General features: G+C 45.1%; 2 protein-coding genes across 3 annotated transcripts in view; one reads left to right on the top strand and one right to left on the bottom strand.

Annotated features, from left to right (window-relative positions):
• LOC125448306 (protein Wnt-6-like) lies at positions 1 to 14,900 on the bottom strand. Of its 2 annotated transcripts, none has more exons than XM_048523537.2 (4): positions 14,656 to 14,900; positions 11,705 to 11,925; positions 9,193 to 9,491; positions 1 to 1,092 (listed from the first exon to the last, which is right to left on the bottom strand). In XM_048523537.2, the coding sequence occupies exons 1-4, from the start codon at positions 14,730 to 14,732 to the stop codon at positions 631 to 633; spliced, it is 1,059 nt and encodes a 352-aa protein (XP_048379494.1). In that variant the 5' UTR covers positions 14,733 to 14,900; the 3' UTR covers positions 1 to 630. The 2 variants fall into 2 exon arrangements, with proteins under 2 accessions (XP_048379494.1, XP_048379496.1); XM_048523539.1 differs by lacking the exon at positions 14,656 to 14,900 and adding an exon at positions 13,764 to 13,875.
• A 5,491-nt stretch (positions 14,901 to 20,391) lies between these two features.
• wnt1 (wingless-type MMTV integration site family, member 1) overlaps positions 20,392 to 26,539 on the top strand; it is a 45,241-nt gene continuing 39,093 nt past the window's right edge. Inside the window, exons 1-3 of the mRNA XM_048523536.2 lie at positions 20,392 to 20,554; positions 20,801 to 21,054; positions 25,543 to 25,808. Coding sequence (XP_048379493.1) covers positions 20,463 to 20,554; positions 20,801 to 21,054; positions 25,543 to 25,808 — 612 coding nt within the window. The 5' untranslated portion in view covers positions 20,392 to 20,462. The remainder of the gene's footprint in view (positions 20,555 to 20,800; positions 21,055 to 25,542; positions 25,809 to 26,539) is intronic.

Consider the following 26,539-nt stretch of genomic DNA (forward strand, 5'->3'; position numbering starts at 1 on the left):
ATGAAAAATAAACCACTTGATCAAATTAGCAAACGTTTTTAAATAACCCATTTTCATGTCTAATGCTATTGAGCATGAACTGGGCCAACGTTAGGGAGCCCAATGCTGCAACGATTAACATGACCTTCTAACACACTCACCTGGGCAACGTTTTACTAATGACCCACAGGGTAAAATCTCTCTACCTTTTTACAAACATACAAAAATAGCTCTATATGTGTTCAGTCAGAAATGATATATTTCTTCTAATTGTTAATAGCGCTTCTATGCTGCAGGCAACATATAGCTCCGGCCCAGTATCCCCTCCCACAATGGGTTGTACTCCACCAAATCGCTGAATGGTCTCACTGTTGATCTGAAGAGTGGACTGAGCAATTAGAAAATTGCTCCTTTTCAATACATTTTACAATCTTTCAGAGTAGCAAGATGTGCTAATTTTCACACGTTATTCCTCACTCCGTATTCGTGCCTAGGGACTTTGCAGTTTAGCAATGAATTCCTGCAGACATGAGTAGTAACTTCCATCTCAGCCTATCCAAAAACCCTGTTCTTTGGATAACAGATGTTTTGCTTTGCAGTTTCGATTTAACGCAAGTTCGAGGGATACTGTCTTATCGGGAAGCATTCTGGCTACATGCAGATGCTGAGTTCTTTTCGGACAGCGCATTGTCTGCACTGCACCACACAACACCAAAGGAAGCGACACTGGCAGTTCTCCTGAAAGCTCACTGTCTCCTCCCGGTGTCCCCGGCCACAGCACAGGAGGTCACAGCCACTGACATCCATAGCTGTGCTATTGCACACCCTGCCCCGCGTCCCTGGAGAACCAGTGCGCCTGTTCGGCAGGCAGAAGTCGGGGGACTCGGCAGAGTAAATCAGGTCCTGTTTGTCTGGCTGTTTGATGTTGTGCCCCACTGGGATCAGTGTCTTCCCATCATTGCCGCCCATCACCTTGAAGGCGCCATTGAAGCGGTCCAAGAGGCGGTCGCCAACCTCACGGAAATGGGGCATTTTCTTCCAGCAAGTCTTAACTGCACAGGAACCGCTCAGGCCGTGACATTTACATTCAGTTCGCATGTAATTCTTAACCATCTGAAGTTAAAGACGACAGCGGAGAGAGAAACAAGACTTTAACAATATATACCATGAATATTGGATTACTGTAATCGAAATAACAAACAAAAATAAACTGCACTGAACTGGTTGACTGGAAGGGGACAGAAGTTTGATCTGTACAAGAAATTGATCTTATGCAGCAATTAATTGACTTTGCGCTTGCTACGAAGAACCACATCCATTAAAATGTAACATGTTTTAAACGCTAGTTATGTACGCGAGAGGGGAAAAGCAGCAGATGGTTACGCTAACGATTAAAGGAAGATTTGCATTTACATAGCAGCTTTCATTATATCTGGCCATCTCAAAGTGTTTTGCAGCCTTTTACTTTTTGAAGTGTAGTCGCTGTAGCGATGTGGGAAACATGGCTGCAAACTTTGCACACAACAAACTCCCCACACTAGCAACGTCATAACGACCAGATCGTCTGTTTTATTGATTGATAGACAAATATTGGCCAGGACATGAGGTAGAGTTCTCCTCCTGATCTGCAGACATTGCTACTGACTCAGCCACAGTTAACACACAGGGAGGGGTGAAGGCTTGTGGGAAGCATGATCACCGTGAGCCTGTTGGGTCAATTACATGAGGTCAAAAGCAGAGAAACAGGCCATTTGGTCCAACAGGTTGATGACGATAACTGTGTTCCACACAAGGTTCCTCCAAGCTTTTCTATCATGTAAAGCTATGTAAAAAGTTAGCTTAAGAGAAAAGTGATCTAGCAAGAGGTGAATAAAGAAGTAACACCCTGACAGTTTGTGTTCAATTTATTATGTTTATATTTAAAAATATAATATCCTGGAGTAAACGACACTTCTGCTTTGCTAATGGGTCAGTGGATAGCCCTTGATGTTAATTCAAAAGAACATTCCAGTTCAACTATTGAGCCAGTTGGTCTCCGCATCATCAAACTATGCTCTTAGTCAACTGGTGGGACTTTAGAATTTATTTTGCAAGCACGGGAGACTTGAATATCTCGTTGAGAACATTGTTACTGAGTGACAGAAAGTTTGGATCAGGTATGCACTTCCATTTAAACAACAAATAATACACTACCGCTTTTAAGGGCCCTAACTGGTTCCTCAACATGTGACGCCGATAAATACACGCACATGTTCTTGGAGACAGAAGCATATATATTCAGAAGTTCGAACTCCCTCAAATATTTGGATTGACACATCTTAAATACTTATTTCAGCCAATGAAGTAACCTTGAGTTGAAATTACTATTGTAATCATGGTCGTTGTAACTGAGGATGTGCACACTTCTTGTCAACGTTTTCATGTAAATTCTTCAGTCCTTTTTTGCAATGAAGGCTACTCGTATGTTTGCTGTACCGTCCTCCCATCTCCATCAGTGAATTTCCTGCAGTGGCACCATTAGTGGGTGAGTGAGATATTGGCAATGCCAGCGTAGATATGGACAATGGAGTTAATAATAAAGTACAAAAATAAGAATAATTTTACAATGGAACTGAATTATACTCGCCTCTCCTCGTTCAATGACACCCATACTCTAATTCTGCTACACCCTAAAACTACGCTAGATTATCAGTCTGTATTTCCAATCCTTCTTTTCAGTGTCATCTCCTCAATGTCAAGGCTTGTTGTGGAAACTGTCAATCTGAACTGGTCACGCTGTAATGACACCCTCCTGATAGTGGTAGTGCTGCACTGCTGTCTCTGGCGGTGATGTGGAGGGGCCCATGGTTTTTTAAAAAAGAGGCAGGGGCTCAGAAGAAGCACTTACATTCGGCCTGTCAGATTGCTGATCAGTCAGGGAATATTTCTCATCACTTCACACTACTCTGTAAGGGAAGAGTGCAGAGATATGAAAGCAACGTCCATGCTACCCTATCCGACTTCTAATCAAACTGGAAATTCTTCCACTTTATGCTGTTGTTCAATGAGAAAGTATCCTGTGTATCTGTTTATATGTATTTAAATTAAAATTTCAAAAGTTGCATCCAGGACATACAGTGAGAGAGTGAAAATGTGTTGGCATCATTGCAAACAGATATTTTCTTGACTTGCTATTTACAGTAAAATGATAAATGTATTATTATAATGAATAATAAATGTACATATAATGAATTTTGTCCGGATAAGTAATGTGCAAAATCTGGGCCTTCAGTTCTGCTGCCATTAACACGCAGTAATTGGAACTTTGCTCTCTGTGAAACCCTATTGTACACGAATATTTTAAATCCAAAATTTCCTTTGGCATTTATTGCAAATGCAAATGTGTATGCTGAAAACACAGGTTCTCAAACAGTTTCCGTAGAAACTAGTCTTAAACCATAATACTCCTAAGTAATGCGTTCATATGTTACGTACTGTGATCCCTTTCTGCGGATGCCAAATAAGCTGGAAGGAATGGCGTGTTCTTTAAAGAACACTTTTTGCTCTTTAGAAATGCGTATTCCCGACTGATTAGTTCTAAAATAATGTTCACATTTCCTAAAAAGGTCTACAGGTTCTAAAACATGCGTTGTAAAATAATGTGTTTAGTGTTCTGCAAAATGTGTTCTAAGACATCGTGTTTGTTTTGAATGCATTTGAAAGCATGTGTTCTAAAAGATTGTGTTTCTGTAGTTAAAAAGAACACAATTGCGTGTCCCAAAATATTTGCATGGCGTAATATGTGTTAGTGTTCTCAAGTTATAAACTCCAAAATCACGTTTGTGATTCGTTGGAACCGAACAAAGGAAATCTTCACTAACACAATTAGAATGTTAGGACACATTGCGCCCATAGGAATTCGGACCCCCACATGAGTTAACTACCGTAACAACCACACACTTACAGTTGACAGCAAAAGATTGCTCTAGATAAACACATATCTTCAGCACAGTGCAGGCAATCGGCTCTTTTTAAAGTCCAGCATTGCGGATATTTAGATGAAATTACTGTACCCGTATTCAGTAATCTAGAGAATCATAAATTCTTTATGTTGGCTCATTTTACAGGCATGGGCACTGAGCTGAGACAATGAATTTTCTGTGTCTCAATCTACATATCAGGTCCATCAGCAACTTCAATCTATCGTTCAATTGTTTCTATTCAAGTCTGCTATGCATTTTGCAATAAGATTATCTAGGTTTGCTATACCTGTAATTGGAATTTGCTTCATTGAAAGTGTACTTTGTTGAAATGTTTCAGCAGGACTTGAAAAGGTAAACAGCTAAACTATTAAGCATAATACAGATATTCAAGCCATGGATTGTGACCATGTATTGCACCAGAACTCTGCTTATTACTTGCAAAAATAAAATCTTAATTATATATTGGACATTACATGACCCAGGCGTTAAGCCACTTCCAGAAGGTGTTTTTTTTTAAACTGTAACCTTAGCATTTCACACAAGTTGCTACATCACAACTCTTCATTTAACTGTAATGATGCAGGATATTTAAATACATCCTAATAAACAAAAAATGTCCACTGTACAAATTATGTTACCTTTTGTTATCTCTTACCAAACAGAAAATGACAAAATGCTTTGATGTTCAATAATTAGATTACCAATGAGCCCTTAACCTAGAAATTACTACTGCTGATATCTTCAGATCAAAGCACAAAAACACAAGAATTAGAAGCCTGCGCTGTCATTTGATGAGATCATGGTTGGCCTGCTTGTAACCGATTTACCCCCAATAACTTAGCTCCCTTGTAAATCAAAAGTCTGTCTAACTCAGCTTTAAGTATATTCAACGGCTCACATTATGATGACAATTCAAAGTTAGCATTGAGCAGCTTCATTTAAGTCGGTGACAGAACTATAAAAACAGAGGTGACATATGAATGCAGTACAAATATTCCAGCACTAAGCTCTAGCTTGTTTTGTTTCAGTTCACCTTTACCTCTTTGGTTTAAGCCTTGGAGGGGTTTGACAGTGGCAAGTGGTTTCCAGGCAACCTTAAACTAAAGTTAGAATTAAGAAGTCTCAATGATAACAGTGAACTGCCATGTACCGATATGAAAGTGACACCCTGGAGCCTGAAGTCTGAATATTGTATACTGTAAATGGTAGTGTGACAATTTATGTTGAAAATTAGATCGACAAGAAGGTTGAAGAAAGTCCTTCTACGTGCAAGGCAGCAATGATGAGGATTGAAAGTGATACACAGTAAGCACGTTGGGCCGGTTTTTATGTGTGTGCTTATTGCCTGGAGAGTGAGCTTTCAACTATGTGATTTAGAAGCAGAAGTAGGCAATTAACCCCTCAAGTCTTTTCAATAAGATCATGGTTGATCGGTTTGTGGCCTCAACTTCACTTGCCTGTTTAGCTGTGATAACCATTGTGTCTCTCACTAAGGATTCCCTAGGCAGTCAAGAAATCAGCTGGGGAGAATGAACTATCTGCATTTCTTTGAAGTTAATTTAAAGGAGCAGCATAAAGATCTATCGTAAATAGTTTACTAACTGAAAAACTATCAAGGAAAAATGATTTATAAACCATCAGTTCACAACCTGAAAAGAATAATAAATGTGTGTATTCATTGACATCTTTTATTTATGGTACCGTAACAGTGAGACTGCCCTATCCTATCTTTTCATACAGTTTGTAAACATTGTGCCCTGTCACTTGTGTCTTTCAGATTGGAATCCAGTTCAGGCTGATTGGGGTTATCTTGTTTCTGCTAGGGACTAAGTAATACAGTTACTGAGTTCACTGTCCTTTCACCTCTGGAACATAGCTTAAAGTCTACCATCAAAGAAGTGCTAAAGCTTTGTAGTTTAGTTGTAGCCAAGTTTAGCTCAGTTCCCTCGCAGATTGCCTTGCCTTGAAATTCATCATGTCACAGACTGATTCAAAATTTTAACCTTTGGTGAGTTCTACCACAAATATGCAGTTTTTCAATACAGTTTTGTGTGGTAGGGTTTGAATTAATAGTGGTCAATAACTTTTACAACATTTCTAGAACAATGCTGAAATGAACATTTAATAAAGTTATTTAGTTTACTTTAAATCAGGGTTGCTACTCTATCAAAGGTGAACGGACACAGCAGTTGCTAAACACAGGTTTGAAATTTGTAAGGTCACCGGTCCTGCTAAACACTGAAAGCATTGATGCTGGACAAATGCTCAGATTCTCGTGGAAGGACCTCCTGACTAAATAGTCAGAGAATGCCCAACAATTTAGTTGATGTCTTGGCAATAGTGGAAGAATGAATAATATGCATTATCAGCACCCAATAAACATTTTTATATCTTTATGTTTGTTGCCAAAGCACCTCTCTATTAAAATTACATTATGCATTTTACAGGTGGTTAAGCATTGAATGCTGCCACCACAGACTACATAGCTGCCATTGGTCCATATTCACCTTCAAATTGGATGCCTCGTTACCTCACTATTGACTGCTAATTAGTGTGGGTGTTAAGTCTGTTAAAAGTAAATGGACCCAACTTGTCCATCTTTTATTGGTCATGTAACATGTTATTTACTCATCACCTTGTTCAAAATGATTCTGTCTGTATACATTTAAAGGGTGTGCTGACACTTGTTCCATTGGTTTAAAAAAATCTTCCTCTTTAGGCTGTGTTGAAATTGATTCCTGCACATATATTACACTTTGAACAGAATTATATTTATATTTTATGGAGAACTAAGGTTTGGTTTTGACATGGAAAAACACGAGAATGGACACACTCAATATTTTGGCAGCAAAATGAGATAGCATGAATATGTCAATATTTTCAAAGAAGTCAAGGTTAACCAGAACATTTGATGTGCACTATGATAATGCTGCTTTTTCACTAGTAAAACCTGCATTCCAGTATTGCATTATGCAAGTTGGTGCAACTGTTCTTTGAGGATGTTACCTCTCCACCACAGCACCTCTGCTGCTGGAACTGATAGCTCCTCTGTGACGTTGAATTGGAGTTCTAAAGGAAAAGTTACTTTTAAAGGCCAGTTGGAGTTTCTGGTCCGGATGTAAGGACATGCCTCTATGCCACAAGACTTGCACCATTGGCTTGGAGATCCACTACTTTAAATGCTAATTGTCCAAATTAAGCTAAAGGTAACATTGGCAGCCCCTGAGGAGTGCAGTAACATAAGTCTAAATTATAAACTAAACTTCCAAATTAAAATTAAAACATTATTTTGGGGGATGATGATGCACCCCAGCCCCCATGGTACCCACATGGTACGAACTTGTGGAATTAATTTCAACTGCTTCAATTGGTCATCACCCAATATTATACCAGAATGGGTACAACAATGGCTTCTGCAAGGAATGACGATGTTATCCACACACAGACCTAGTCAAGGGTGTGGGAGATCATATGCTTAATATCCAACAGTGACAACCCTTCAGTTGTCAAGTAGCTTCATCAATGTACATACTTTTTCACACAGGTAATTAACAATCATGGGGAGAGAATTCTCAACTAAATTGGTTATGGAACCATGTTGACTCCCTGGAAATCTCTCCTAGTGCTTAATATCTCACCTGTCGTTTATTGCATGGCAGCAAATTACTCCAAAGCCATTAGTTCCCTCTTCTGTTCAGTTTCATCAGCCCACAGCATCAAAGTTACCAATTGTGATACTCATGATAATATTGACTGATTTCTGCAAAATCTGAACTGTGTGCACCATATTTGCTATGCAACCAATAAATGCAACTCCATATAAATGTCAATTTCTGGCTAGTAATTGAGCATTTGTACAGACTTTTAGTCCACAATGTCAGAAAACGCATGCTTCACGTCAAAGCAAACGTGTTAGGATTGTAGGTAAGCCAGGTTTGGGATGAAACAAAGGCCATTTCATCAGGTGAGGAAGTCTTTAGTAGACAGAGGAGTGGTTGGGAAGCAGTTTATTTTAAAGTTTGGAGGGAGATTTGATCGAGATTGAACGAAAGACAATTGTACTTTATTGAGGAGTGACCAATTAGTTGGGGGCTGTTAACTGCAGAATTGAGGTCATAAATGTCAGCTTCACCCAAAGTTACAGCTTCAAATACTTTGCTCTGGAGACTAGTGAGGCATAGATTGCCATATCTTTTGGGTGAAAATCGGAGAAGGGGGGCACAGGAAATTTGGTTTGGTTTGGGCTGGCAGAGAGCCAGTACAGATATAATGTACAGAACGGTCTCTTTAGGTGCTCCAAAGTCCCGTGAAAAACAAAGACCAAAACATATTGTAGTTCCAATGATAGCATCGCCACTTGCAAATTCTCCTTTAAGCCACATACCCCAGCCCAGGACTTACAACCTTACAGACGAACATGCAAAATAGGACCACAAATTGGAACTGTGTTGTTCCTTCACTGTTGTTGCTCAAAATCCTGGAACTCACTCCCAAACAGTGGTGTGAGCATCTCTATGTCTGAATGACTGCAACAATTCAAGATGGTGGCTCCTCACCACCGAAGACAATTAGGGATGGGCAACAAATGCTGGCCTGGCCAGTGTGGCCCACCTCCCACGAGTGATTTTTTTCAAAATGAAACCTCCCAACTTCCCTTCTAGCAAAGGGAGTTGTCATGACAACACGAAACAGCACTTAGCCTACAAACTGACTGCCAGCGACGAAATCTGGATCTGAAACTATCCTTAAATGTTTAACTAATTGAATCTTTTCTTCTAAAAGAAATCTAACAAACGGTGCGCAAGTAAGAATTCAAAACTTTGACAGTATTGCAAAAGCAGACTATTGTTGCAAGTGCGACTCTTTAACAAACAAAAGCAAAACAGAAAATGCTGGAAATACTCGGCAAGTCTGGTAACCTCTGCGGAGAGAGAAACGAAATTAACGTTTCCGGTCTGTGAGCCTCCCACAGAATTGGAGATCTTCCCACTGAATGGCGCCAACCGGCAGAGTTCAATCAACTCGGACACAGCAGTAATTGGATGCGCCAGGAGTGCATTGAACAGTGGAATACGTTGGTCTTTGGGCAGTCAGCACTTTACAGTCAAGCAAGAACAAGGGCATCTTCCCCGAGTGTTACTAGTACTGCAGATACTAAAGATTTTGTTTCACAATGCGCAGAGGAAAATCACCCACAAAGCAATTTGTGTGAAACAATGTAGACGAGATTCTGATGACACTTTGAACCTACCAAGCGCCCAGCCTCGTTATTGTGCAGCTTAATCAAGGATTTGATGTCGTTCTGTCCCTGTTTCCTCTCGGCATCCATGAACTGCTTGGACTTGGCGTAGCCGAACTCCACGTCGTCTCCGCAGCCGCCCCACTCCCAGGCCGTGGTCTCGGTGCCAGGAGCGGGCGAGTGGAGTGGCGCCCGGCTCAAGGTGCGTTCACAGCCGCACTGCAGCAGCTCGCCCATGCTGCAGGCCTGGCTCACCGTGTAGAGCACGCCGGCCGAGGTGACAGCGTAAACGAAGGCAATCTCTCTGATATCTGGTGAGAAGAAGAGGGCTAATATATGGCAAGTGCCAACTGTATGATAGCTACCACACAGTGTTAACCAGATTTAGAATGTATGAATTATAAACGGTGTATGAACGTTACCATTAACATATGCAGTCACGCTGAAAAGACCATTCAAATCAGCAGGTTGACGCTGTGCTCGAGCTGCCTCTTGTCTCACTCATCACCTCCTCTTCCTTTCTCTCTCATCTTGACTCCTTTTAAATGCACTGTTCCCAATACCCTTCACCCCGCCCCCCGCCATGTCAGTGAATCCCACATGCACCCCTCTCTCTCTGGATAAAGAGCTTTCATTTCGACTCCGAGTGTTGGGTTGTTGTCTATCCACGAGGAGTCTGAACCCAAAATTAAAACTTTACCCAATTTCGCTACCTATCTGCCCTGGTCACACTCCAGGCTAAAACCCGTGCACCCACTGACACTTTTGGGAATGATGTAATGTAACAGTGGGAGACCAGGAATGTGAAAATAGCTAGCTTCACCTTTAGTCATAAAACAACTGGGTTTTCTGGAAACTTCATCTGGTTCACTAATGTCCTTTAGGGAAGGAAACTGCCACCCTTACCTGGTCTGGCCTACATGTGACACCAGACCCATAGTAATGTGATTGACTCTGAACTGCCCTCTGAAATGTAACAGCGAGCCATTCAGTTATATCAAAATGAAGCAGAAATAGACTGTTGAGTTTCAAGAACTGTTCAGGATGGGTAACAAATTCTGGCCTTGCCAGAGACGGCCACATCCCAAAACCGAAACTCAAAACTTTGCTGATTCTTCACCGTCTCCTTGTAATTGGGAACCTAATCATACGACCCAGAAAGAATCAGGGTACTAAAATGTGAGGCTGGATGAACACAGCAGGCCCAGCAGCATCTCAGGAGCACAAAAGCTGACGTTTCGGGCCTAGACCCTCTGATGAAGGGTCTAGGCCCGAAACGTCAGCTTTTGTGCTCCTGAGATGCTGCTGGGCCTGCTGTGTTCATCCAGCTTCACATTTTGTTATCTTGGATTCTCCAGCATCTGCAGTTCCCATTATCACCAAAAAGAATCAGGTCTGATTTTCTTTAAAAAAAACACAAAAGTGTTAATACGTTTACAGCAAGGAAGTGAATTACTTATTGAAAGTGTCTATAATGTGAACGTGTTCACACAGACAACACCAGAATGAAGCAAAGATCCCGACCAGGGAACTAGTGAAAGCGCATCAGTTAGTGGGGGCCAGGAACACACCAGAATTACACTTGGAATACATCGGGAGTATATCAGCACTACATCGGGAACACGCCAGGATGAAACTGGAATAATCAGGAATACATTGGGAATACACTAGGATTACATTGGGAATACACTGAAAATGCAGCGGAAATGCTGGAGTCTGAAATGACTGCAGCAATGAGCAATATCCCAGGAAGCTGAGGACAAAATGTCCAGGGGCCAGTGAGCTGTGCCCCGCTGCAATCTGTCTGAGGGCTCTCTGTGTGTAAAACCACTACTCACATCCCTGACAGTGGATTGAGACCTGGATCGATTGCGTTGTGCCGTGACTCAAGTTTGTATCATGCATAAGTAAATGAATGAATAATAAACCAGGAAGTTCCATCTCAGCAGGGCCAGGTTTGCGGGGTGGAGGGGGAAAGGGCGGTGTGGGAACGGTGAAGGGGGCAGAAATATTCCCCAGCGTTGGCCTGAGTGTTGCTCACATTTCTTACGCAGTGGGACTTCACGCTGTACGCTGGAGGCCGATGTTCCATGTGTAGGACCATGTGCAGGAGGCTTGCCGAATTCTAGTAATGAGATATACATCCAAACTAAGCAGAACCTGGTTTTCTGAGGAGACACATAACCCCAGCGTTTTCTAACCCTTGTTTAAGCAGTTCACACCTCTCGCTCCCTCTCTCTCTGCAATATGCCTGGCTTAGCCGGGTATTCCCTCGCCCTGCTACTTGCCTGTGTATCGGCCAAGCTTATTTCTTGTCTCTCTGTCTGTCCCTGTCTATTTTGGTCTCTCTCGTCTGTCTTGGATTCTCTCTGTGTGTCTGACCCTGTTCCCAGGGTCTCCTGCAACACGGGTGTGCGTTCGATCCTCCAGCTGGTCTTAAAGTACTTGGTTGGAATAATGTTGGAATAGGATCCCCCTCCCACCCACCCCACCCTAACAGACAAGCCAGAGTGAGAATCTCTACCTTGCTGCAGGATCTTGCTGAAGTATTTCTTGTGAGTGGTGCAGTTCCACTTGCGGAATCGGAACTGGTGCTGGCATTCCCGGATCCCAAGGCGGGCTCCCTTCGCCACCTCGCTGACGATCTCCGGTTGGGTCTGACACAGTTCAGCCTGCCTGCCTGCCAGCCGCTTGGCTTTCCTGCAGATGCTGTTGGGATCCATGACCAAGGGGCTTCCTACCGTCCTGCAGCGCAGGGGTCAAACCAGCGGCACAGCGTTACTTCAGAATAAAGTGAGACTTTCCACATATTCACTGACACATTCATTAGCTGTTACACTCAGTGACACAAACATTGACACTAACACATTCATTCACACAGAAACACACGCTAACACACGCATTCACTCACACAGTCACTGACACACTGACGTATACATTCATAGAGACACTGATACACACATTCATACAGACACACACACTGACCCACACACATTAACAAACAGATCCATGCAGATACAAACGCATTGGCACATAGTTTATACAGACACACACTGACACTCAAACACACTCTCACTGACTCCACACGCACACTCACATTGACACACACCCACACAAACACACACACTCACATTTCCCAAAACACACACATGGACGCACGTTCGCACACTGGACCCCCGAACACATCCCGCCAGCAACCCTCCACCCCGCCACACACACACATACTGACATAAACATGCTGATGAATGCTCATGCAAACACATACTCAGGCACGGTGACAGACTCATTCACACACTCACAAACCGACATATCCACCCGCACTCAAACAAATTCAAAACAATTCCTTACCTCTCTCACATTCGCTCACGCACACTCCTATGAACATTTCAGATTCACACACACCTACTAACATACGCACATATTCACTCAGTAGAATGCACACAACACTCACTCCCACACACTGTCATAAACCGACTTACACACGCATAAATGCACACACTCACTGACACGCACATATACTCACACTGGCACACTCACATTACACACACACATATTCATACACCAACAACCATACCTACAACCAGCTACATTTATACTCCCTCTCTCAAACTGACAAACACTGACACTCATGCAACTCACACAAACTCACTGGCACACACACAATGGCATTCACACACACACTCTGACACATAGCCACTTAAACACACACATACACTTACTGACACATACTCATGCGCTGACTCTTAGTCACAGACACACAAACACACTGACTTTACTCACGCTCATTCATACATACATTCCCATAAACCTTCACAGTCATACACTGACACACACTCACTCTAACACACCCAAACTTACACATTGACACACTGTTCTATACAATCTTTCTCTCACAGATTCTCAGACACACTCAAATTCTCATAATCTCACAAACACTCAGACATACTCCCTTGTACACTCACACTCACATTCTCACACATGTTCACAAACACTCAGACATACTCACATTTTCACATAAACACACACTTCAGAGGTGTTATAGTCTCACACACGTTCTCACAAACAGCCAGGCATACTGTCTCACAAAAATACACACTCAGAGAAACACTCTCACGCACATTCACACACAAACACACACTCAGAGACACACACATTCTCACACAAACACGCTGTCGGAGGCCCACACACATTCTCACGCAAACACGTTTTTGGAGACATACACACTCTCGGAGACACATTCTCACACAAACTCTCGGAGACTCTCTCACACACACACTCACTCGGAGACACACTCTCTCACACACATTCAGATGTAGTTTCCCTCTCTCACACTCACTCGTGTTCTCAGACACACACACACCCACTGAGTTTTCACAACCACGATGGAAGTGTACAAGAAAACGCAAATGATTGAACTCCCAGGCAAGTTGTACGGGAATGAGACGAGGGAGCCTTATCTGCCAAGCACACAGAGCGTGGATAAACGGCTAGCAGTTAGGAATTCGATTGATGAAGCGGTTCCGCTATTTGTGTGCTCGTTCGCTTCGAGACAGCGAGCCCTGAGTCAGGGCAAGATCAACTACCTGGGATTTTCCGGATACGGGTGCTGTTTGCAACTGAGAATAAGCAAAGGTTGTCAACACAATGGAGCTCTTGCTCCCTCACACTTCAGCTTGCTCCCGCTCCACTCTACTGCACTCTCTCCTCACTCCCTCTATCGCCCTCTCTCCTCAATCTGTCTATTTTATTCTCTCCTCACTTTCTCTATCACCCTGCTTCCTCACTTTCTCTATTATCCTCTCTTCTCACTCTCCTATTACCCTCTTTCCTCACTCCTTTTTTCACCTCCCTTCTCACTCCTTTCGCCCCCCTCCTCATTCCCTCTATCATATTCTCTCTTCGTCACTCCCTCTATCACCCTTCCTTCACACTTACTCTATAACACCGTCTTGCTAATTACTGTCCCCGCTCTTCTCTCTACCAACACGTTATTTCTCACTTTGCTCTCTGCGCTCCTACTCCGACATACCTCTCTCCCATTATCTCTCTCCCACCTCCTTTTCGTTCCCCCTCTCTCTTCCTGTCTCTCTGTCCTCTCCTCTCCGTCCCGCTCTTCCTTCCTTATCTTCTTTCATTTTTCTCTTTTCCCCCCTTCCCTTTCTTTCCCTCTCCTCCCACTGTCTTCCCTCTTTCTCACCTCTCCCTCTTTCTTCGCTCCCCCTCTAATCTTTCCTCCTCCCTCTCTTCTCTCTGCATTCTACTCTCCGCTTACCCTGTTTCTCGTCTCCTACTCTCCCTCCTGTCCCTGACTTACTCCCTTCTCTCTCCCCTCGCGCACTCCTCTCTTCCCCGGGCTTTCTGTCCCTGCCCTCCGAAAAGCACCACCGCCTCCTCTGTTACAAGTTCCCCCCACCCCCACTAGACCGAGCAACGCCTTGTCCGACATGTATCCTCGGGAACCCGAGACCGACTCACCACCACAGGCTGATGATGTTGGCGGGGTAGAGCAAACAGAAGAAAACTCGGAGCTGAGCTGCGGCGAAAGGCCACATTTTGGTGTCTGTCCAGCTCAGAGAGAGGCACTGGAACACCGTCCTTCCCTTGCTTTCTCTCCTGTTCCGCTCAGTTCACCCGCGGATTTTCATCTCCCGCAACGACTGGGAGAGGGGAGGAGGTAGGAGGGGGTTTCATTTCGTCCCTCTCTCTCCTGATATGTGCGTATGTGTGTCTGTGTTTGTGTGTGTGTGTGTGTGTGTGTGTGTGCGCGCGCGCGTGTGTTTGTGTGTGCATGTCGGACCGGCTGGGACTGAAGGAAGGAGGACCCCGACTCCTCAAATGGGCATTGGGAATAAAACCACAGCTCCGACAATGATCACCCCCTCCCCCTCCCGGGGGAATCTGGCGGCTGTCCATCTCCAGTGTCGCTTGAAAGCAGGCGAAGGACCGTCATTTCGAGCATCCAGTCCCAGAATGATACACAAGACTGAGATATAGAGAGACCAGTAACCATTCAACATCCAAATGACATGGTTTAACATCCATCGTGAAATATGTCTTCATATGGAATGCACATATCGAGATGGACGCATCAATTGACGTCTAATATGATACCCCCCCCCCCTTTTGATATCTCATGATTTTATTTTAAAAGCCTGTTTTCTTCCTTCCTCGGTTTACCTTTTCCCTTTTTTATGAAGAGAATCTCTTTCCTGTAAATCCCATCCTCAGTTCACCAGGTTTTAGAGCTCACGATGCGCTCATGTCTGAGGCGTTTTTGGGAAGCCAGTTTGAACCCGGATCTTGAGAAGCTGACATCTGACAATGGGCTCCCTAAATGGATTGAACAGCAAATCGGTTCATGTGCATGATTGCGCCAAGCCCTTTCAGATTCTCGAGGATAAAGGGAGAGAGGGTTGGGGGCTCGGGGCTGGGGTGGGGGGCAGAGAAAGACTGAGGAAGAGCTTGAGCAATTCAGAGGAAAATGATAAACGTTCCCAAAAACCCGGGCCCTTTTCGCCTCTGAAATTTCTAATTGCCATCTAATCCCGAACACAGCATAATGGGTCACAATCCTGGAGCAGACTGTGAGCAAGCGGCCTACTCAGTGGCTTGACAAAGGACAGCGCTGGGCTACAAGCAGCACATGCATGCTCCATAGGTCTGGGAGCAGTCTTAATTCAGATTTAAATGCTTTTAATTAACCTGTTCAGGCGTACTAGGATACACCTCTGGAGTAGGTGGGTCTTGAACATGTGTCTTCTGGCTCCGAAGTAGAGACACTACCACTACCCTGTAGTACAAGAGGCCCAAGCGATTACGTTGTAAGTAATAATCCATAAAGGTAGGACTTGCGACTGAATTAGCAACACCCATTAATTCGGGATAAAGTAACAGTAATCATGTCACAGGGCTAGTAAGCCAGAAGCCTGGACTAATGATTCAGAGGCATGGGTTCAATTTCCACGACCAAAGACCTGAGAAACTCGAACCCAACTGAGATTTAACAACTTCGGAACGACTTCTATGTTAGCAATGGCGACCATGAAACTAAGCGATTGGTGTAAGTGAGAACTCATCTGGATCACTGATGTCCTTTGGGGAAGGAAATCTGCCGTTCTCACCTGGTCTGGCCTACATGTGACTCCAGACCCACAGCAGTATGGTTGAGTCTCACTTGCCCTCTGAAAGGGCCCCTCAGTCATATTCATGAAGGCAGCTCACCGCCACTTTCTCAAGGGCAACGAAGGATGGGCAGTTAATGCTGGCCCAGGCAGCGATACCCACGTCCCAAAAGAAATCCGCAAACGACGCCGTTGCGCAATTTAGGAACAGTTCACTAACTGCAAATCTGCCTCTCACATCTCACTAGGTACCATGTCAGAACTGGTGCTTCCTTGCAATAACAACGCAACATATAGCCGATCACCATGGTATCACAAGCCGCCCGCCAAACACGGCAATAATTCTCCAATTTTGGCTTTATTGGCATCATTATTCTTCGTTTCTAAATTTGTCGACGAATTCATTCAAAGTGAATTCCATGTCTAAACCGTACAGAGAGCGAGGGAAACTGTCAAAAACGCTCCATCAACCGCCTGCCTAACACTATTTCCCTCCAGATCAATGGAGATGCGCACTTGTGTTAAGGTGACAGGGAACTCTCCATTGTATCGGAGCAGATCACGTTGATTACCTACTCAGGAAACTCCAGAATCGTACCACACAGCGGGGACAGGCTCATTGAGTGTGCAAGGTATCAGGTGACAGCGTAGCATTGCCCTGCCGTAAAGCGTGTTATAGGAAAGGCAGTTTCCACGATTTGCTGCTAGCGGAAAAGACAAGAACCCAATTCACATAACATTAAAGGGATTACTGAGGTGACGGCCTTTGAATTGACAGCAGCACCTGTAAACAGAACGAACGTGTTGGCAGGTAAAATATTGTATGAAACTACAACAGTTTCCATTACATTATAACATGATATCATTCTCTTAAATTCAGTCTTAGAGCGATAAAGCTCATTTTCAGATTGTGAACGTGACCAAGTATCCCTTTGAGGCCACTCCTCAGCGCCTAGCTCACTGTCCAGCAGTACAAATCATACCTTGCGTTTAGTAATAAACTGTAAGTGCAAACGACAGCACTTTATACAAGAAATAGCATCAGGTGATAGCTGTGAACCACACCCTACAATGGGCGTACCATCAATAAACAGAGCGCCGCACACCAATTAGTGGGTGTTCTGGCTGAAAGCGAACTGGACTTTTCCAGGGACTACACCTCAGGAGCGCCCCATGGACAAAGAAATTATCGAGGTCTTTCTGCTGAATGATAGCGAACAGGGTGGGAGGGGTTTCCTTGCCAATTATTAAACTGGGATTTTAAATGCGTGGCGTGGGTTTTTAGCACTGTCACATGTATGGATTATATCTGATGTCCTTCGGCGTAGTGTGAAATTTCACCGCCGAGGGCGCTTAACAATGGCCGAAGATTCGGGAAAAATTTAATTAGAATCCAATTGGTTCATCTATCACTTGGCGGTGGACATGCTGTGTTTACAAAGGTCGTTAGACAGAACACAAACCTTTTCTGGTACTAGTTCAGGATCTGAATTGTCTATTGTACACACACACACACACACACACACACACACACAGTATAGATAACAACGCCAAATTCATGCAGAACGCGTTTTAAATACTATGTTTCTCCAAGTAAACAGAGAACTTTGGCAAAATCATTTCCTAATGCTCAAGGAACCTATTTTGAACACTTGCAAAGAGATTTTATGTCACATCATGTTATAGACCCAGAGACTGGGGTTTGAACAGATCAAAGTACGGGAGAATAAACCTTCACACTTGTGACAGATTCTCAAAACACGTGAATGTTTCTGAAACATCATACACTCTGGAAATGTAGTAAACACACCTCAACACAGTGCTGTAACGAATCACTGTGTTCACTGGTGAACAATGCAATCGGACCAGATGCCAAACACACGAAACTAGCGCTAGTTTATCAAGACGCCGGTCGATACTTTAAACAACACGTGGATTTTGTATGTTATTATGAATATTCTAACTAGACGAAAGATGCGTTTCACAGACTGAGGAAATCGTTTGTGCCTTGTTGTTGAATATATTTCTGCTGCTTTGACAGCATCTGCTTTTGGAGCCATAATCACAACTCTAACGATTGTGGACATTGCAACCATTTGAAATTGTCTCCCACTTTCACTTCTGACGCTTCAGTAATGGCAAGCGTTGAAGAGATTTTCCCCCGGGTAAGAAACAATGTCATATTGAACTCAGGCCCCGGTGGAAACGACCCCAGTGCCCCATCCGTTGCTCTGACGGCCCTAGAGCGCCATCGCGAGGACAGTCATCATCAGGAACATCCCCCAACTTGTCCTACGATGCAGTTTTTTAAAACCCCTCAGCAACAACATATCGATCTTGTAAATCATCAGGTATGGATAATCTGAGACGATGTCCATTTGGCAAATCGTGGTCATATAATTTGTTTAAACAAAACCATAAACCTGTTTCTCCCTTTTCTAGAATGGACTTACTGAATATCCTGGCCAAGGAGAATACATTTTGCATGTTAAAGAGATGTTTGCATTGAAACAGTAGCCGTTATAGGTAATGTTGTTTCAGAGATAGTAGGAACTGCAGATGCTGGAGAATCTGAGATAACAAGGTGTAGAGCTGGATGAACACAGCAGGCCAAGCAGCATCAGAGGAGCAGGAAAGCTGACGGTTCGGGTCTGGAAACTTTTCTGAAGAAGGGTCTAGGCCCGAAACGTCAGCTTTCCTGCTCCTCTGATGCTGCTGGGCCTGCTGTGCTCATCCAGCTCTACACGTTGTGATCTCCGTTAGAGATAATATCGCGTTATATAACAATGATAATTCGCGCGGTTACCAAATAATTACGGATACTCCGGTCGCTTTGACATTGACACCATCTTGAGTGCGCGAAATAATTTCAGGGACGCAGCCGGGGCCATTTCCACGGTGTGGCTGGTAGTTCCAGCTTCAGGTAATTTCCCAGTTGTGGGGAGATTTAATAAAGCGGAAAACTGGCTGTTTAAAACGTTATCACTTGCTTTGAGGAGAGACTGGACAAGCAATGAAAGTCGCTGCCCCATAACTTTGGAGAAAATTCCAGACACCAAATCAAAAATCAAATTCCAAGGCTGGCAGGAAGAGTGCTGTTGTGGTACAGTGGTAGTGTATATACCTCCAGATCCAGGAGATCTGCGTTCAACCCAACCTACTTCAGAGGTGTATCATACCATCTTTGAATGGGGCGATTAGAGCATAATGAAAATGCTGACCAGTTTATCAAGTGGGATATTGTATTTCGATGTCTATTCTAGTCTCTTCAGCTGCTGCTGTGATATTATGGGATTGACAGAGAGGAACAGTTTCTCGGCTTGTTTATCACTGTATAACACACCACACACACAGATGCTTGAACACAGCCTGGCTGAGTCCGTGACAGCTCCAACAAACTGACAGTGACCTTCAGCAAACTTCATTTTGCAGCCGGAAGGTAAAAAAAGAACATGCCCCGGCTGAGGCGTCAACAGCCATTTCAATGGTGGGCTCTGGGCGCCCCTCGCCGCGAGTGTGTGTGAGCCACAGTTTGTAAAAAAGCGAGTTCAGGGAGGACAACGAGTGTTCCCCGGTCCGGTTTCTTTGCGAACGAGAGATAGCATTGCTATTCTCTTGACAGAAAATGCCGACCCCTGCGAGGCAAGGAGTGAGGCCATTTACTGGAGAATTGCGAACACGTTCCGACACACAGTGGCGGCTGGTTGACAGTCCCGGAAAATACTTGAACAATCAGATTGGCGTGGCTTCCATGGGCATTAAACCGTCTGAATGGGCTGTCTTCCAGCGAGCGGATGATGGACATTTTGATGGACAGCTCTTGGGTCGGATCGCGCAGGCGATAGGGGAAGAATGTATCGCCTTCTCGCTATTGTTCCTCGAAACTGGGAGGTTTATCCGCCACTTCCCCCCCCCCCTCCACCCCCAAAAAGCTCGTCCTACAAACTTATAAGAACGCAGCAAACCCCGTGATGAAAGTTCTGTGATCGGGGACCTTCCACTCATTGGCGAAGGTCAGACCTGTTGTACACAAACTTGCCACTCTTCCACAATTGAATTCGTCTCTGTGCTGGGCGGGGGTAACGGAGGCGACAAACTCTGCCCCACAAAAACACTCCTTCTTGTTTTGTTGTGAATGATCGCTCCTGACCGAACAGCAGCATGGCATTAGTTCTGGGACTGAAGACTCTGTGGTTTCTGGCGTTCAGCTCTCTGTCCAACACGCTGGCGGTAACTAACAGTGGGAGATGGTGGTAAGTTTCAATACAATTACCCCCCCCACCCCCCGTCGCAAGTCACCCTGCCCTCAAACATAAGCCCGAATAAGTGTCTTTAACAAATAAAATAGCCCAGCAACAGCAGCAGGGATTCCCGGACAGGTGTGAGAGCAGGTCTATCAATGCCATCTGAGCAGTAGGTCTATGTGCGCGGCTAGGAAGTTGCATTCATTCTCCAAAGTGCACTTTTTGCTATTTTGTTTGCTTGTTTGTGTGTTTCAGGGGCATTGTAAACATTGCTTCCTCCTCCAACTTACTCACCGACTCTAAATACGTCCAGCTGGTTTTGGACCCGAGTCTGCAACTGCTAAGCCGAAAGCAACGGAAACTGATTCGCCAGAACCCGGGCATTCTGCACAGCATCACCGGGGGAGTGCAGACCGCGATCAGGGAGTGCAAGTGGCAATTCCGCAACCGACGCTGGAACTGTCCAACAAGCCAGAGCTCCAACATCTTCGGCAAAATCGTCAACCGAGGTAGGCTCAGCCAGGTCAGGGAGCAGTGACACTACCCCCTAGGCCAGTTTCAAACCGATGCGTCTGTCTCCCAGCTCATGAGGCTAAGCGTAGCCCAGTCCAGGTCCAGAAGCTGAAATAGGTCCATTGACCCATGAGATTGGGCCCATGGGCAGACAAAACAAAACAAAAAGCCTCATGAGATTCCCTGTATAGTCTTGGTCAGTTCTGACTTGAAATCAGCCGACCCAAGGGGGATCAGACCGGAAGGCCATGGAACACCGTGTCCCGGCCTTATTCCCAGCCAAGTGAGCCTATCCCCCTGCAGAACACCCTGCCCAGACAAAGGTATCTTGGACTGTGACAGCATCCAACAGGCGGCAGCTCATCAGGTCACCAGACCGTCTGAAATGAGGAATTAAACTCTACACCACAGGCCGAGATTCTTCACGAGGAGAATCTCCTCCTCCACACACACACACAAGTAACACGGAGCAGGCCGGTGCTGATGTTGTTTTACTGAGTAACTACTAGCTCAGCACCTATTGGGGCTGGCTAGATATTGAATGGCTGAATCAATCCGGTTTGCGATCCGGTAGCCATCCCTCTCTGCCCGGACAGCGTGTCTCACCTGCCGGGTGAATGTTGGAATTTGCGTTCCCTCGGCAGCACAGTGTTAGCTCGATTACAGTGTCTGATAACCAAACCGTGCTTACTGTTCACATTAGGAAGCGGGGCTATTAACCTTGATCTCGCTTCGGGATGAGCGGTTCCGCCAGTTTCAATGCTATGTGCAGCTCATTCGAGACCATTCGCTCCATTCTATCAGTACTTGACGTTGCCCAGTTTGTTTCTTTGAAATATTGCTCGGGTGAATTGGTTTTCTTTCTCTATGACTCGCGTTCTCTTCCTCAAATCCTAACTTCAACCCTTTTGACTAATAAGTATCTATTTTTCTCGCCAACGTTATTTTTGCTTTCTGCTGTTGGTTCATGCTCTGTATGGTTCTTGACTCTCGCTGTCTCGCCTCTCCAGTTCAGCGTCTCGCCGTGTCCTCCGCATCTCTCTCCCTTGCTCTGATAGATTCTTCGCATTCTATGGGGAGAGTGTGTGTGAATGTGTGAATGAATGCGTGTGTGAGTGAACGGGTGCATGCGTGTCTGTATGCGCGAGTGAGCGTCTAAGTACGAACGCGTATGTGAGTTAGCGATTGAATCAGTGGGTCGTGTTATGTGACTGTGAGACAGCGTGAGTTTATGTGAGCATGTGTGTGAGAAACAGTGCGTCCGTTTGTGCGTGCGTGTTTGTGTCTGTGAGAGAGTGAGTGTGTATCTGTTGTGAGAGAACGTGTGTTTGACAGAGTGTGCGAGATTGTGTGTTTTGATAGAATGAAATTGCGTGCGAGTGAGAGTGCATGCATAAATTTGTGTGTATGAGAGCGTGCACGTGTGAGTGTTTGAAAAAGAGTATGGGTAAGAGAGAAACTGTGTCATTGCGTGAGTGAGAGTAAGCAAGAGTTTATGCATATATCTGTGTGTGTGTATGAGTGCGTGTACGTGTGATACAGAGTGAGAGCACGTCCGTGTGTGTTTGAGAGAATGTGTGAGACAGAGACTGTATGAATGCGTGAGAGTAAGCAAGTGTATGCATATACGCGTAAATGTGTGTATGAGAGCGTGTATGTGTGAGTGAGAGAGACTGTGTGACAGTGTGTGTGTGAGAGCCTAAGTAGGAGTAAGCGAGATTGTATGCATGCACAAAAACAAAGTTGCTGGAAAAGCTCAGCAAGTCTGGCAGCATTCGTGGAGGAGAAAACAGAGTTAATGTTTCAAGTCCGGTGACCCTTCATCAGAACTGAGGTTTTTATTTATTGTATGCATGTATGTGTGTGTGCGTATAGAGCGTGGATGTGAGAAAGTGTGAGGGATAGTGTGTCTGAGAGAGCATGATTGCTAAGTGAGTATGTGTGTGAGAACGTGACTGTACGAGAGAGTTTGAGTGTGAGAGCGTGTGAGAATTGGAGAGGCACAGCATGTGTGTGCAGCAGAGAACTTTTTTCAATCATGCCAGGATGTGGGCATCGCTGGCTAGGCCAGCATTCTTCACCTGCCCCTAATTGCCCAGAGGGCAGTTGAAAGTCAACCACAATATCGTAAGTCTGGAGACACATGTAGGTCAGACCAGGTGAGAATGGCAGATCCCCTTCTCTGAAGGACATTAATGAATCAGATGGGTTTTTCCACCAAACGACATTAGTTTTATGGTCGTCCGTAGATTCTCAATTCCAGATTTAAAAAAAAAATCATATTCCACTATCTGCCTCGGTAGGATACAAACCCAGGTTCCCAGAAAATTAGCTGAGTTTCTGGGGACTAATATTCTAGCAAGAATACCACTTGGCCATTGCCTCCCTACTGTGAAAGAGCGTTTCCATGCATGTGAGAGAAAGAAAGGATCGTGGAGTGAATGCATGGTTAAGTGTGCAAGAGAGGGTGAGTTTGTGAATGTATTTGAGAGAGACTGTGTGTGAATGTGTGTGTGTATATGTGAATGTGTGACAGAGAGCATGTGTGTGAGAGCGTTTGTGAAAGAATGTGTTTGTGTGAATGTGCATGAGACAGTGAGTGCGTGAACGTGTGTGAGACAGTGTGGGTGCGTGAATGTGTCTGTGAGAGGGTATGAGAATGTGTGTGTGTGTGTGTGTGTGTGTGTGTGTGCGTGGATATATTTGAATGAATGTGTGTTCGTGTCTGTGAATGTGTGAGAGAAGGAGAATATGTGAATGCGAAGGTAAGAAGAACTGCAGATGCTGGAGTCAGCGTCAACACTGCGTGGAGCCGGAGGAGCACAGCAGGTCAGGTGGCATCAGAGGAGCAGGAAAGTCGGTGTTTCGGGTTCTGAAGAAGGGTCCCGATCAGAAATGTTGACTTTCTTACTCCTCTGACGCTGCCTGACCTGCTGTGCTCCTCCGGCTACACACTGTGTTGAGTATGTGAAGGTGAGTGTGTTTATGTGAAAGTATGTGCGCCTGTGTGAATGTGTGTGTGAACGTGTGAGAGGGGGAGTATGTGAATGTAAGTTTGTGTGAATGTGGTTATGTAAATGTATGAGAGCATGAGTCCATGTGTGCATGTGTGTGAATGTGTGTGTGAGATAGAATGAGTGCGAGTGCGCGTGAGACAATGAGTGTGTGAATGTGTGCATGAATTAATGTGTGCGAGAGACAGTGAATGTGTGTATATAAATTTATGTGTGTGTGAATGTGAGAGACAGTGAGTGCGTGAATGTGTGTGTGTATGTGGATACGTACGAATGTTAATACGTGTGTGACAGAGAATGTGAAAGTGTGTGACTGTGCATGAGAATGAGTGACTGAGAGAATATATGTGTGTGTGTGAGAATGTGAACGCGTATGAGAGACTGAGCATGTGAACGTATGTGTGAGAATGTGTGAGACCGAACATGTGGATGTGCACGTGAGACAGCACGTGTGAGGGTGAGACAGTGGTGTGAATGTGTGTGCGAATACATCTGAGAGACTGTGTGTGTGAATATGTGTGAGAGGGTGAGTGAATATGCGTGAGTGAGTGTCATAATACATGTGAGAGGGTGTGTGTGAATGTATGTGTGTGAGTGTGAGACAATATATGTGTATATGTGAGACTGTGAATGCATTTGTGTGAACGAGTGCCTGCGAGAGAGTGTGTGAATGTGTGCGAGCATGAGTTTGAATATGAGTGTGTGAATGTGAGACTGAGCATGTGTGTATTTGTGTGAGTGAACGTGCCTGTGTGTCAGAATGCGTGTTTCGAATATGAGTGCATATGAATGTGTGAGACTGAGCATGTGAACATGCGCATGAGGGAGTGTGAATGTGGATATGAGAGGTTGTGTGAGGATGAGCGTGTGGAAGTGAATGTATGTGTGTGTGTGTGAATGCATGGGAGCAAATGCGAGTGAGAGTGAGTGAATGTGTATAAGAGTGTGTGTATGTGTGTGTTCCTCTCACTCTTTTGCACATGTATGTCATGTTCTCCGGATATCCTCGTGTCTTTTGTGCTTGTTTTGCCACCTCTGTCTCCAAATCTCAGTGTCATTCTGCGTCTTCACGTCCTTGTCTCCCACTGTAATATGGGCTCCCAGTTCTGGGGAAGGGTCGCCGGACCCGAAACGTGAACTCTGTTCTCTCCTTCACAGATGCTGCCAGACCTGCTGAGCTTTTCCAGCAACTTCTGTTTTTGTTCCTTGTCTCCCACTATGTCGTTTCTTCTCGACCCCTCTCTTTCAGGGTGAGGGTATTTCCGTGGGATTCCGCTTGGATCTCTCTCTTTCTGCTTCCGCGCTCGAGTCTGTACCGCTCCTTCTGTCTACTGCTTAGTATGAGAGGCTTGGCTCTCCAATGCGTGGTTACCGCCGTCTCTCTCCCCCTGTCCGGTGTCTGGATCTGTCGGTTTGATTCTTGCTCTCTGTCCTTCCATCTCATGCTTTCCGCGCTTCTTCTTGTTGCAGGTTGCAGAGAGACCGCTTTTATCTTCGCCCTGACCAGCGCGGCGGTAACACACTCTGTGTCCCGCTCCTGCTCTGAAGGCTCCATCGAGTCGTGTACCTGCGACTACCGGCGGCGCGGACCGGGCGGGCCCGACTGGCACTGGGGCGGCTGCAGCGACAACGTTGACTTCGGCCGTGTCTTCGGCCGCGAGTTTGTGGACTCGAGCGAAAGGGGCCGGGATCTGCGCTATCTGATCAACCTGCACAACAACGAGGCGGGCAGACTGGTAATACATGCCATGGTTTCCGTTTGCCCACTGGGGCAGGTGTAACTGTGTTTAAGAAAGAACTTGGCCAACAAAACATTCACAGGAGGTGTTAGGGGGCACTAGTTCCGGGCCAGTTAAAATAACAGGGATTGAGAACTGGGAGGCTGTGAGAGAACTGACACGATCCAAATGCACGAAAGCGGCACTGTCCGTTTTAACAGTAACGCGCGATTGTCCTTTGCTAACCGGCCAGAGTTCGAGCCTGCTCATTGCAGATAGTAAGACACAGCAGAGGGCTGGTGCGGCTGTGGTCTGGGCACCGGCGAGGAGATGAACGTGTAAGGGCGTTTCTGCTTCACACCGGCCCAACATCACTCGCAGGCAGCTTGATGTTTCCACATCTGGGCTGTTTATTCAGTCAGTGCACAGGGCCAAAGTGCTCCTGACTCCAAAAGCCCTCTTCACAGGCCGAGGACATCCTCCAGGCAACTGAGGTCTTTTTTGAACAGATTGCCTGTGTCATGTGGGAATAAGCAATTTGGAAACTCCAGTTCACATCAGTGGTAATGCACGTTGTCAAGCCCCCTCAGAATCTTGTATGTTTCAATAAGATCAATCCTCATTCTTCTGAACACTAATGCGTAACAGCCTGACCTGTTTCATGTTCTTAATAAGTCAACCCCTTCATCTTAGGAATCAGCCTCATGAATCTCTTTTGAACAGGCTTCAATGCTGCACACCCTTTCTCA

Source organism: Stegostoma tigrinum, chromosome X, assembly GCF_030684315.1.
Source record: "Stegostoma tigrinum isolate sSteTig4 chromosome X, sSteTig4.hap1, whole genome shotgun sequence".
NCBI lineage: Eukaryota > Metazoa > Chordata > Chondrichthyes > Orectolobiformes > Stegostomatidae > Stegostoma > Stegostoma tigrinum.

Coding starts and splice junctions, on each gene's coding strand:
- LOC125448306 (XM_048523537.2), bottom strand. CDS start 14,732: ATGTGGCCTTTCGCCGCAGCTCAGCTCCGAGTTTTCTTCTGTTTGCTC. Junction 9,492..11,704: donor CAGCAAGATCCTGCAGCAAG/GTAGAGATTCTC, acceptor TCTTCTCACCAG/ATATCAGAGAGATTGCCTTC. Junction 1,093..9,192: donor ATAACGAGGCTGGGCGCTTG/GTAGGTTCAAAG, acceptor CTTTAACTTCAG/ATGGTTAAGAATTACATGCG.